Source organism: Manacus vitellinus, unplaced genomic scaffold (genome assembly GCF_001715985.3).
Source record: "Manacus vitellinus isolate BGI_N305 unplaced genomic scaffold, ASM171598v3 scaffold_6_pilon, whole genome shotgun sequence".
Lineage (NCBI taxonomy): Eukaryota > Metazoa > Chordata > Aves > Passeriformes > Pipridae > Manacus > Manacus vitellinus.
The window spans coordinates 18,378,573-18,391,982 of NW_021940750.1; the positions used below are offsets into that span (position 1 = coordinate 18,378,573).

At 35.5% G+C, this 13,410-nt stretch overlaps 1 protein-coding gene across 2 annotated transcripts in view; it reads right to left on the minus strand.

The window, feature by feature from the left end:
• SLC25A21 (solute carrier family 25 member 21) overlaps positions 1 to 13,410 on the minus strand; it is a 212,907-nt gene that overhangs the window by 59,004 nt on the left and 140,493 nt on the right. For both annotated transcript variants that reach the window (XM_008924983.2, XM_018082998.1), the window contains one exon: positions 5,136 to 5,219. In XM_008924983.2, coding sequence (XP_008923231.1) covers positions 5,136 to 5,219 — 84 coding nt within the window. The remainder of the gene's footprint in view (positions 1 to 5,135; positions 5,220 to 13,410) is intronic.

The following is a 13,410-nucleotide window of genomic DNA, read 5'->3' on the forward strand; positions in this document are numbered from 1 at the left end:
AAGATCACAGTCTCTGGCGGTGTAGGTGGGTCTCTACTAAGAAACAAGATTCTTGAAGGTAGAAGCAAGCATGGGTCCAAGCTCATTTCTGCTCCTCCTGGTCTGAAGTGCTAACAAGAATCCAAGGAGTGAGGCAGATAGCTCTGTGTGTGCGTGAAATAGCATTTTAATCTACAACTTCTGCTTGCCTCAGAACACTGAAAGCAGAGCCTAAAGTCTAGTCTGTTGACAACAAATGATGCCTCTAGTAAGTGGAAATGAATCTCCATAAATGTGCACTGGGAAAAAGGAATTTTTGGCATGACTGACCATGTCACACTTCCCTGGTTGGCAATTTCCTTGAAGGTTTCAGGCGCAGTATAGCCAAGTACTTGTATATTGTGTAACTCTTATTTGGCAGCCTTATGATAGGTCTCCTCATCTCAGCTGGAAGAGCACACATACAGCTGGGTCCCAGGAATGGGCAGTGATGATGCTGGTGAGTGCCAGAGGCCGGTGCTTGCCTGCAAGGCTGCCAGTCTCCTTCCCTGACCTGCTGGTATTTAGAAGCAGCAGAATATTATCTGCAGCCAGCTGGGAGTGCCAGGCCTCAAGAGCACTGCTGCAGTCTCTCAAGCACTTGTTACCATGACAGAGAGTTGATGAATAGAGGCAGGACAAAGGAGAGCGCTAGCAAATTCCTTAATTGATGAACAATCGCTAATATCACATAAACCAAGAGCCCTCCAGCTTCTGCATGTTTGCTGATGACTCTGCACTCATCCAGCTCCTATTTAGCCTTGGCTGTTGTCCCACCTACTCCACCCATCGAGAGACAAGTTTTGTGCAGCTTTATAACCTAATCCCACTAATGTATGAGTCAGGGTGGTGCTTATTAAAAAAAAAAAAAGGTGTGTGTGGTCATACAGACAATTATAGGTACAAGAGACTGCTAAGGTGGTGCTGAGAACAAAAAATAGTTATAAAGCCATGGGGCTGTGTAAATATGGAGGTAATTGCTCCTTCCCAAACCAAATTAAACAATCAAATAACTCAGTAGAAGTAATGAAATCTCAAATGATCAACAACAATTGTGCTTTGCACTTTCCCAGGACCATCCAGTTCTAAGAAAGCCTAAGAAGCACTTTAAACTGTAACTTATTCAAATGTTGAATTAGAAAGCTGGAATCCAGGACACTACTAACTTTTCTATTCCAGACAAGTTAACAATGAAAGAGAAAGTAACAGGTTTCTTGACCGACTGCCTACCAAAAAAGCCAACTATAACCCAGAACATTTACTGTTAAAATTATGAGCCCATGAAAATCCAAATTTATAAGAACAAAGTTGTTTACAGACTTGAAATAACAGCATCCATCATTTTAATGCTATAACTCCAAATTAAGACAGTGCAGATGGGCATAATTTTCTATTCTTAATATGAGACACAACACCATGTGTCTTTAATATAAATGCAACATATACATTCAGCTAGAACATTGGTTTATTCTTACATTTCATATTCCAACCTAAGTGACTAGGAAAGAAAAAGTGAGTGAATACAAGAGCAGCAAAGATCTCAATTATATAAAAATCGGTCATTTAACACAACCTAACCTCTTATTTGTAGGATCTAAAACGAATGAAAAATTAATCCTGTATCCAAACATTTTCCCCAATAAACATCAGATTATTTTTATGTTGGCTATAAAGCTGTCACTCCTCAATGAACAGATATGCTGGTGAGTTTACCTCACTGTCAAAGATCTGTCAATTCATGCGTCATCCCATAAGTGAAATCGGAGCACCGCGGCTGCACAGCTCCTGGCAAATCCGGCTGAGCAGAGGCCGCTCATCACCTGAGAGGATCCACACTGCTGCAGACCCCGTGCAATTAGCAGCAACTGGACACTTCCAAAACAAGTTCGCAAAAGCCCTGAAGTTAACACTGCTGCCTCCCTTTAATAGAAAACTATGTGACCTTTAATGCTCTGCTTGACTTAGCCTTCGTTTAGTGAGTCTCAATTAAATTTTATGTTTTGTGGCTCCCATTTTCCTGTAAGACACGAAAAGAGTTCAGGAGATAGATCCTTCTTTGAAGAATTTAATTCCCCATGAAGAAAATTTATTTCATCTAAAGAGCTGGTCAAGGTTTGGGAGTTTTTTAGGGCTTTTTTTTCCTGTGGTTTTTTTGTGGTTAGAAGATTTCGACTGTTTTGTATAGATAAAGGAGTCTTCTCATGCTTTGAAATGGACAGTATTCTGCTAGTGGTTAGATGGGAAATATTTGCTCTGTTCTTTTCATCATAATGAGGAGAAAATCAGAGGGATGGTTAAAGAATCCTGGGCATTATTTGTGATGAAGAAGCTTTCCATAAAATCATCAGATTGTTATTGTGATACTGTAGTAACATACTACTGGTTGATTTTCAGTAAGAGGCATTGCAGCACATGAAACATTTGCATGTATGTTCATAAAAATAAGTACTTCCTGGGCTGCATAGTCAAACTCAACAAGATCAACAAATCAAGGCATTATAAAGGGTCTTGTTTGAACCAGGCTCCGACATCCGTAGTTGCTACTACTGAAAAACATAAGTACGAATGAGCATAAGCAGTATTTCCAAATGTAAACATTTTCAGGGGCAAGCCATTAGCAACACTTCTTTTCCTACTGTGTTCCTTTATTTAATTAGGGTTTTTTTGGTTGTCAATTTAACATAGAATCACATATGCCAGAAAGGAATTTGGAGTGCTGGAGAAAGATGCCTAAACTCTTTATAGTCAGTGTACACTGATTTAGATATTTCAGAAAATCAGTCTAAAAATACCACACACCAACAGGGGTATTTCATATTGCCAATATGAAACAAACATGGGACATAAATTAATTTTTTATTTCCTTCTCACAGATTTACACAACTGAATCTGAATACCCCATAAATTGATTTTGTTTTCTTAGTATCTAAATGTGAAGCCCTTTCTTGGTGCTCTCTTCTGCATATTTTTGTGGTCACCCAAGGAAAGGGTTATCAGGACTCAAGTTTTCCCCTAACTAAAACAATTCACAGTCACCTCCCAGTTCCTTCACAACTATCATAATTTCCATGCTCTAGAAAACCAGACAACTGTAGACGGGAATGCAAGACTCACAGAGTCAAGTAGGTTTTTCAGGATTAGCTGATTACTTTTCTTATTTTTAACAAAAATTTAAGATTATATTTTATCTAAGATTTTTCATCTTCTTTTTTCCTAGTGCTTACGATTGATGACTGTTTAAATCTGATTTTCGGACTCTGTCTTACTTCCTGGAGAAAAACTGGTCATAATAAAATTTGCTTTTCATTTAGATCAGTATTGACTACTTTTGAAACAGGCAAGTAAAACTCTGTATTAGCTCTAGCCACACAGAAATTTTGTGCAATTCACGGGTAAATTGTGATTTAAATTTGTAATATTTTCATATTATCATCTCCTTTTCCTGCTCAGAGATTCACGAATAGATACAAATATTAAAAAAAAATATTCTGGTTTAGTTCCAGTATTGGGGCATAAGAATTCTACAGGAAGAAAACCCATGAACAATCAATTTACTTGGAAACTGTCTCTTGATTTAGACTCATTCTCCAGATATGTCTACTTGACCTTAATTTTACATTTGGTGAGTCGTTCAACAAAATAAAAATACTAATGAGTTTGGAAGAGATAAATACTATTCTTATGCTTACTGACAAATATTGAAACTGGTTCTGTGTTTAAAGTTACTTTTACATGATTGTAAATATTAATAATTTAATTTTTTGAGAAGTAATAAAAATTAACATATACTCAGCCTAGAAAACCTCAGAAGCCACAAATTACCATGTTTGTGAAATCTTTTTAGTTTTTAAGCTTTTTAATGCCTTATGGTGATAATACATATCATTAACCTTTCAACAAAAATGAATTTACCACTAGTAAGGGCAGGCGTGACACCTTCCTCTTTCAACACCTTAACAAAACTTCTCTGCATCTCCCTGCTTTGTCACTTCAAACCATCTGGTTCTATATGTATGTACTTATGTAATAAGTAGCTTAGCTTAGCTAAGCCTCATTGCAAGAAACAAAACTGGCCTAGTTATAAATTTTCACTGCTCACCTCACCTCTGTTATTCCAGTACAGCTTGTGGACAAAAGAATTCTGTGCCTCACTGCACCTATGCAGCCTCCATACTCAGTTTCTATGCCACTGTATACATGAACAGTTTCATTCTGATGAATATATAGGTTGGACTTGATGACCTATAGGTTGGACTTGATGATCTCAGAGGTCTTTTCCAACCTAATTGATTCCGTGATTCTGTGATATATGGATAAAAATTGGGTTGCTATTGTATTTACAAAGTTTATGGAAAGCCTGCCAGCTACTCAAATCTGGGAGTTACTAATTAGAGTTACCTTGATTAAAGGCTAGCTCCCAAAGAGCTCCTGTGGATAACAGGCTTAACTTTAAGCATATGATTGGTCCAATTACATTCACTGGCTTTAACTGGACTGCTCATAAAATTAAGCCTATATTTAAATGCCTTTCTGGATCAGAACCCAAGTCCTTTGGAGGAGCTCAGGCTTACAGTAGCAGTACCTTCTGAAGGCAGTACAATTCAGGTAACTAGTGACCATAAATCTTTTTTCCATATTCTGTCAAACTGAAAAGCTGTGGAATTTTGCTCACACAGATCCTGGAAACATTGTCTAACACAGGTAACTGGGAATACCAGTTCATCAGAGCTTGGAAACAAGTGCTCCACTGATCTGGTAACAGCTCAGACTGAGCTAGTTCTGAAAAGCAGGACAAGAAGACAGAAGAGCCTAGATACATAAATACACTGATGTGGCCATCCTGCTCCTGGTCCTGCAGCATTGTTTACAACAGTGTCTCTATACAGCTGTGCATTCTGATCTTTAACATACCTTAATAGCAAAATTTGACATTGTGAGTCTAATTAAGACTAATTAGACTTTTCAAATTGTGCTCATTATGTAAGACTACATGTTTGTCAAATTCTGGCAATTGCAAAAAAAGAAAGAGTGGAATATAAAGAGGATCTAATGTCTGGAAAATGGGTGATTAAGAAAGATCTCATAAAATTGACAATTTTAAAAACATATACTCTTACCCTTCTCGTTGGAAAATAGTCCTAAAACAGTCCCCCAGGCTCTTGTAACTGGTTGGATCAGTTTTCCCTCTTTGAATTTGGAACCTAAAAAAAAATACAATTTACATCACAGCATGAGAAGTCAGGGATTTTAAGTCACTTTTAACTTTCCAATTATTATATAAAAGGAGTTTTAAAGGGTTTTTTTTACGTCTCTGATTCATTATTATATACTGTTCCTGATATACTTATTAACACTGTTTTCATAGAAGCTGTTAAACCAAGAAAAATAGAGCTTTAGTAGTAACTTTTTGTGTAGTTTATGGAACTCACAGTATAGCTATCACCTTTGACATTTACACCTCTTTTTAGTTGTTTGAAAAATAAGCTGTTAACCCTGTGCCTGGTCCAAAAACCATTGAAACTAATGTGAGTCTTTGAGTCAAATCCTGTTTTTGAAAATCTGAAATGGAATACTATCACGTGTTTCTCTTCTTATATCTGACACAGTTATAACAAAAATCAAGCAGAGATATGAACAAAAATTAGAGTACCATTTATTTTTCATAACTTAATAATAAGATGAACAATAAAAGCAAGTAATGAATTATTCTAATTAAAACCTTATTTTCTCTTTTCACATTTTGGCAACAATACAAATTTCAACGTGAAGCTTATGGTCTTGAAAGTAAAATAAAGATTATGATTTAAGATTGCAAACATCTTATTAGTTATGATTTATGGATAGCAACAGTATGTTTAAAAACTAAATTTTACAAAATATCTCAGTTAGAGAACCCTATTTCTTTCAGTTTTAAAACTGCAGCCAACACATTCAAGTAAACAGTACAGAGAAGTTTAGAATACATTTCTAGCAATAAAACCTCTTTTTAAAATGCTAATTACCATATACATATAGCCATATATGCTAATTACCATATAGCAAAAAATATATATATAAAAAAAAAATATTGATGTGAGCAATTCCAGCCCCACAATAGCCCCACATCAGGCAAACATTACATTTATTGGTTTTATCACTAAGTAAAATAATAATTATAATTCTACACAACAGTTTCAAGAAATAATTCACATTACAGTCAAGTACATCATACGCCACAGGTATGCTGCTGTTCTGAGAAATATCTATTGTTACTTACACTTATGTAAGAAATGAAAGCATCTTAACTCAAGGTTACACTGCAATATTCTCCCCTCTCACAGAACTCAGTAGGGTCAAATCATCACTTGTATTATGGCAAAATGCATTAATTGCTTTGAACATCAATATTTCCGTGCTAACACATCTAACATTTTATTCAATTGGAGGGAAAAAACATCCAGTGATGTAATACAATTCATTGGGCAATTATAAAGGCAAGTCCACACTTTTTTGAAAATTGTTAGAAGGAAACACTAAGTCCCTCCATAGTCCTAATAAAAGTAGTTCAGGCACATCTGGGATCTCTATCTGGGGCAACCTCTTTTATTAGCACAAGAACTTGCTGCCAAGTTGGCAGAGAGAAGAATGCTATTCAATAGGCTTACACTCAAATAAGACTTGATGCATAACATTTTGTCTGAAAAGAACCCTTGGGATGGCTAATAGATGAAAAAATGCCTCAATGCCATCACACAAAGTCCAACAGCAATATCAGCTACAGAAGCTTTTACTATGTGGCAATCAAGTAATCAAAATCATAACTGAAAGTAGTTTTTATGCACATTTTAATATATTTAAGACTTGATTGTTTATATATCTCGGTTCAAAACCAAAAAGAGCTTTCTTTTTCTTAAAGAAATCTTGCATAAATTCACCAGTAAATATCTTTTTCCAAGTATTTAAAAATAAAGTTTTCTTTTCCTTGAATTTCAAAATTTGTCCTGCTTGTAAATTCAGAATGAAATATCACTGTTTCTAAAACATCCTTTGAATAATGCGCTTTGCTGTCTCTCACCCTGCAAACGCTCGAGCATGTCCTACCTGCACATGTGTAAGGTTCCCCACTAAGTCATGCATGCACAACTGTTTGTAGAATTGGGGTTTTAATACCAGACTCACCATGGATCTCAACAACATGGTGAACATATTTATAGAATTTTGTTTACACATTGGCAACTTCTCATCTAAATTTAAATGATTTAATAAAAACATATCTTTGATAACAATAATGAAAATAATAGCATAAGAAATGCAATAATACCATATGTAATTTGTGTTTAATCAGATGAAGGATAACTTTTTGCTAAAGAAGTTAAATCAAAGAAGCCTTACATTTATTTCAGATTTTTGTTTTAATGTAAGTAAGACCTTAGTATTAAATGAGTCCATTTGTAACACTGAGTCACACAAATAATATATTCCTTCCTTAAGGGTTTTTGGATCCATTCCTTCTCTAGTAAATCTATTTTATAGCTTTAACAGCAATCCTAAAATACATGCCAATTATGTGCTTCAGCCTAGATCTGCGAATTGGGTTCTTTGATTCAGAATTGCTTGCCTCAATAAAATCATGTGTAACTTTTTAATGAACTAGCTAATTGATCAGCAGCACTTGTTATAAGAAGCTCAAGGAAGAGCTGAAAAAAATATTATTTTTTTTTAACTGGAGATAGCAGCAGCCATCTGTATTAGTAATCAATAACACAGAATAGTTAAAGCATTTACTTAAAAAAACCCATCACTGGCCTGTTTTAATGGTTGTTTAGAGGAATGAACACAACTGGGGGATATGTCAAGGCTGTCTCTGCTTCAAATCCATTCCTTTCTAAAAGCATTATAAAATGAATTTCATGCGTTTTTGAAAGCTGGATCCCCGCCTTGTATCCCATTAGCTTTGCTAGACCAAAAAAGGTAAATTCCCCTATAAATATCATTGGAGCACTACTTCTGATCTAATTTATAATTTTGAAGTGTGAAAAGAAGAATGTGTAGGCAGCTGTCAGTGACACACTGAACAGACATATGTGCAGAGATGCTTTTGCAGGGCTGGGATGAATGATCTGCTACTCAATACCAGCATCCAACAAGTGTCAAGTCAACGGACACTCCAACATGTTATGTGTTTGCTGCAGGTTTTATCACCTTAAAAATGAGCATCAGGCTAACTTTCCTCCCCTCTCATTTTTCTTCTTCTTGTCTTTCTGGGCAGAATGCAGTGGTGTTGAGCACTCCCACCCTGGGAACGCTCACAGACCTGTAGGAGGCATTTTGTCCCACAGGTTACTTCTAGCCAGGACTGGCCCAAGCATCTACTGCCTACCCTCTCAGTTTCTCACAATTCCCACCTTCATCTCTCCTGCCATGAGGGACCTCACAATCTCCTTTTCTGGCTTATACCAGAAGTCCAAAGGGCTTGGTCTTCCATGTCCCCCTTGAATGAATGGTACCTTTGCAGTAGCTTCGTCAGATACAGAAGTGCCCTGATATTGTTTAAGAAAAGAACATTGGTGTCCTTCCCTGTTCACCGTACAAGACACAAGGCTGGGATCTCAAAAAGTAGGAATCATGTAAAATTATTTGAGCATTTGGGGTCTGTTTAAAAGGCAGTGAAAATTGCATGACCTAAACCCATGAAAATATTTTAGCTTACCTGCATTAATCAGCACTACAACTACTACTTGTGAAAAGAATAAACCCAAATTATTGTTATTTTACTAGCGTGAGAGAGAGCATTTTTTTTTATGATTATAACACTCCTTGGTCAATAACTCTGGGCTCTGCCTGAAATCCCAAAATGTAGAAGATGCTTGAGTTCTTTCACCAGTTCCCTGAATCCCTTACCATTTAACAAGTGATACATCTATTGTGGAGCAATGACTCTACATAAACATACATATCAATTTCCAATGCCTAATTTCTTACAATTCTTGCTAGATTTTTAATAGCCAGTATTTCATTCTGAGTTTAATAAAATTCTCAGTCCACATCATGTTTCCCTGCCCCCATTCCTATTGCAGAAGTCCTCTAAATAGCCTTTTCTGATACAATCAATATCTATAGAAGAAGCAGCATATGTCTGTGCTTTCTGAAAAAAAAAAAATAAAATTCACTCATGCCCCTCTATAATTTGCTAAGGTTTTTGTCCATGTTTGCTAATATCTCATCAAAGTTGTCTCATGGATGTCTGCTACTACAGTATCCTAGTATTTAATGTTTAAAGTCTGTTCACGACAAGGTTACCTAAAAATCCTCCCCCTTTTATTAATTCATCTGGGCTGGAGAGGGATTTCCAAATCATACTGAAATTGCTTTAGTCATCTTAAAATCTAAACCGAAGAAATCAGTATTTTCTTCTCTAGATTGAAGTACACAGTGAGCAGTTAAATCCCAGCTACGCAGGACAACCACAATGTGATGTGGAGCAGACTAGACTCATTAAATTCTTGCCCCTTGGTTTGCAAAGACTATACCCTCATGAGTAAATTCCAGAACCTCTTTCTGCTTTTATGCAGTGCTGTTGACTAGTTTCTCAACTACAAAGTTCAGAGGGAAAAAAAACACTGACTCAGAGAGCCAAGCTTTGTACCAGGCTGCAGTGCTTGCCAAAGAGTGGCAGCCTTAGCTATATTTTATTTCTCTGCACGTCTTAGTAGGATTTCGTCATATATTCTATTCTATTTTGAATACAGCTCCTAACATTTCCATTCATAATTAGGATTTATGCAGTACCAAAGCAAATAAACTTAGGTACTAAGGTGTTTAGAAGCAATAAGGAAGATAATTACATGGCATAACAACAAATCAAATTAAAATATCTGTGCAAATTTATATTTAAAACAACTTCAAAATAAATGTACAGCCTTTGGAAAACTGAAAACATTTATAGCTTTTTCTCACTTTTAGTAATTCCCATGACTCCTAGTTGTAGTTACCCCACCAACATAAGTTGATAAAAAATGTATAGTATGAAGCTGTATATAAATATACACTATTTAATAGTTCACATGCTTATAATAAAAAATAACCATATTATATTTTCAAAATATTTTGATTTGTTAATTTAAACATTTATTCAGGTGTTACTATGACTGCTATCTACCGATGCTTAGATTTCATGCAAAACTTTGGACTGCAAAATGGACCTTGATCAAATAATTTATTTTACTTTTCGGCTCAAGTTCTTTGAGTTGCTTATGTTACTTACAGGATAATAACTAAATTGAGAGTATAATTCTGTCACTTATTTTAGCAGTAGAACATACGAGCTGTTAAAGAGCTGAATATTAGTTTTCAAAACAAAAAATTTAATTATTTTAAGCCAAAGATACAAATTTTTCTATTGCAGAGGTCATATTTTAAGTACTGTAGTATTGCTATGATCACTATTTAACTGCAAAAAACATATAAAGTAGTAATTAAGAAACAGGCACAGAACAGAACTTATTCCAATCATTCTCCATAGTAGTCATAGACTTGCCTCTATTCGCAGTTACATTTTTGTAGTTCAATTTTCATACAGATCATATTTACTTTAAAACAATAAATCAGAATCATGTGTAGAGAAGTATTACCACTCATTACTGGTACTCTCAGCCAGTTCTCTGAATGTGAGTCTTCCTCTTAGACCAGAGAAAGGTACATTAATCCCAAAGGTCCTACTGCTTTTATAGATGACAGCACATCATTCCATCAAAAATGTGAATGGGAAAAAGAAAGCAGTACTTTATATACTCCAAGAATGTAATAAAGATTTTTAGACATTAAAGCCATATTTTGTCAGCTACTAATGAAGAACTCTTCTACTTTTTTCTCCTGCAGTAATTCTTCCATTGGGTGCTTGGGACAAACATACAGTAGGTATAACATCAGAAGGAAATTTTCCTTTATGTGTAGTTTAGAAAATATTCAAGAAGAAGATAACTTGACCAGAAGCAGGTCAAATTAATTCATGTAACTGTTTCATGAATATCTACTCTGGTAAAGTATAACAAAAATAACTAGTCAACAGTTACATACAAATAATTTAAAATCTTCCCAAGAAAGAAATACAGCAGAAACTAAGTTCAGACCATAAATATTTTAATAATATAATTCCATCAATGACTGTGTGTGTGGAGGGGGAGTTCTAAACAACAATAAAATTAGTGAAACTGCAAGTTTTTCATTCCACGCTAAAAGCTGTTCAGAGAAACCTCATGAATACTCTCAGTTATTATGTGCAAGTTCCATTTTATTTCAGGGATGAAAATACTGAGAAGACAAGCATGTTTCACTTCAAGGTGAAAGTATGGATTGAGGCTCCAAGCTGGTGTCCTCCCCACCTACTGCACACACAGAGTAAGAGTTGCCTGTCTTCAACCCCAGCCTGCAAATCCTATAATACTCTTGTGTTTCGGAGGTCCCAGATACAACTGGCAGCTGTGGGCTTCTACAAGCTCCTCACAAAATATCAGCCTTTCCTCACAGTTAAGGACTTGCAAACAGCACATGTTTTTATCATCTTTTAGAAATTGCTCTGATGTTATTCTGTGTGAAAAACCTATCTATAAGTCTGCCAAGGCAGGAACAACTCCACTGGCTCTCTGCTAGTGTTGTGGATATGTCCAAGGTACAATTCTGTCACCGAAGCTTTGCTTTGGCTGTCTGGATACAAGTTCTGAGCACAGCATAAGATGACAGCAGTGATCACAAAGGGAAGCTAAAATCACTTAATATCTTGTGTGAAGGATTGTGCAATACATGTGATCAGCTAGGACGCGCCAACTGTAAAAGCAACAGGCAAATTTAAACACTGCTTGTGTTTTCTGTCTACGTCTTCTTGTGTATGATACACTTAGTTACACTGATGAAAGAATCTGAAGAAACCACTAACGGTTAAAAACAGCATTTTGGTTTTTACAGTGACAGTTTGTTTCTGAAACTTTTGTAATCTCTATTTCTCAAGTAAAAACCAACCCAGAAAATCTTTTTTGCCCCTTGTCTAAACTGGACAAATCATTGAAAACAGTACCACAAGGAATAATTTTGTATTGTCAGAGATGATGAAGCTATTTTTATGATTTTAAGTATGGATAGTTACCCGTGGCCTAACACATCAACAGAAGAAATCTGGTTTTCATTTGTTTTGGATAAAGTCTTCTATGTTTTCCCTCAAAACAACTTTTAGAGAAACAACAGACAAAGTGAAGAGGAATAAAAACTAATGAATAAAAGAGATTTCATAGAAAATCAGATATGATATGATATGATATGATGATATGATATTATGGCCCCAGTATCCAGTCTCGATTCATGGAAAAATGAGAATGTGGTTTGGCTGATTTCAGTGTGCAACATGTGCCTGCTTAAAACTGTCCAGTTTTTTTATCTCAGTTTAATTTCTATTACAAAAGTGCATATCCTCTCTTGACCTCTTACCATTCTTGTGTCCTGTGACATTACTGTGACCTATGACTCCCTTACTGACTCTCTGCAAATTAGAGTCTTTGAAAAATTTAAATGTACGTATGAACATTTCATCTATCGGTTAAGTGATATCAGATTAAAGGAATAATTCTGCTGCCTTTAAAAAGTAAGAGTATTCTCTATCACTCCAAAAAGATGCAAAGGCAAATCGTAACACAGCTTTGTAAAATAAAACACATATCTGATAAGCCACAGAAAGGTTTCAAATGAACACTTACTACTGGTCATTACTGGACAATACTTGAAATATAAACAGTAAGCATTGCTCTAAAACTCTTCCAGTTTAGACAAATGTAATTAAGATCTATATGCCACTGGAAAAGCAAATTTTCTTCCTCAACAGTTCTTATAGAAAGGGCCAAGTACTTCTGCACAGTTTTTTTCAACAAACCTTTTATTTCAGTGTCCCTTATGAAAATCACACAGCACTTCTCCTTCTGAGGAGGCAGAAAAATTGTTACAGCCTTCTGGCATGAAGATATACGGGGAAGATTTTTTTGGTGGGTTGTTCAATACTTTTCAGTATTCATTAGCATTTAAGTTCTTTGATGAGATCAGTCCCATCACATCTTAGTTTATTCTGATTTTTTTTTTGGATTAAAATGATTTAGCACCGAAAATTTTCCAATCACAGCGAAATGTATGTTACACTTGCTCCTTATGGTCAAAGTAGAAAAGACAACTAAAAATATCTTTTCTCCCAAAGGAAAGAAATAGTCAAACAAAGAAATCCAAATTCACTTTCAGTGGAAAATAGCCAAATTGTGAGTTGCTGAAAGAAGTGTTAGTTTTTTGTGTTCACCCAACCTCCGTGTGCTGGAAAATATTTGAAAGGGAAACAATTTCATTAATATGGCTGAGATTTTTAAAATACTGGAAAGGATGCAA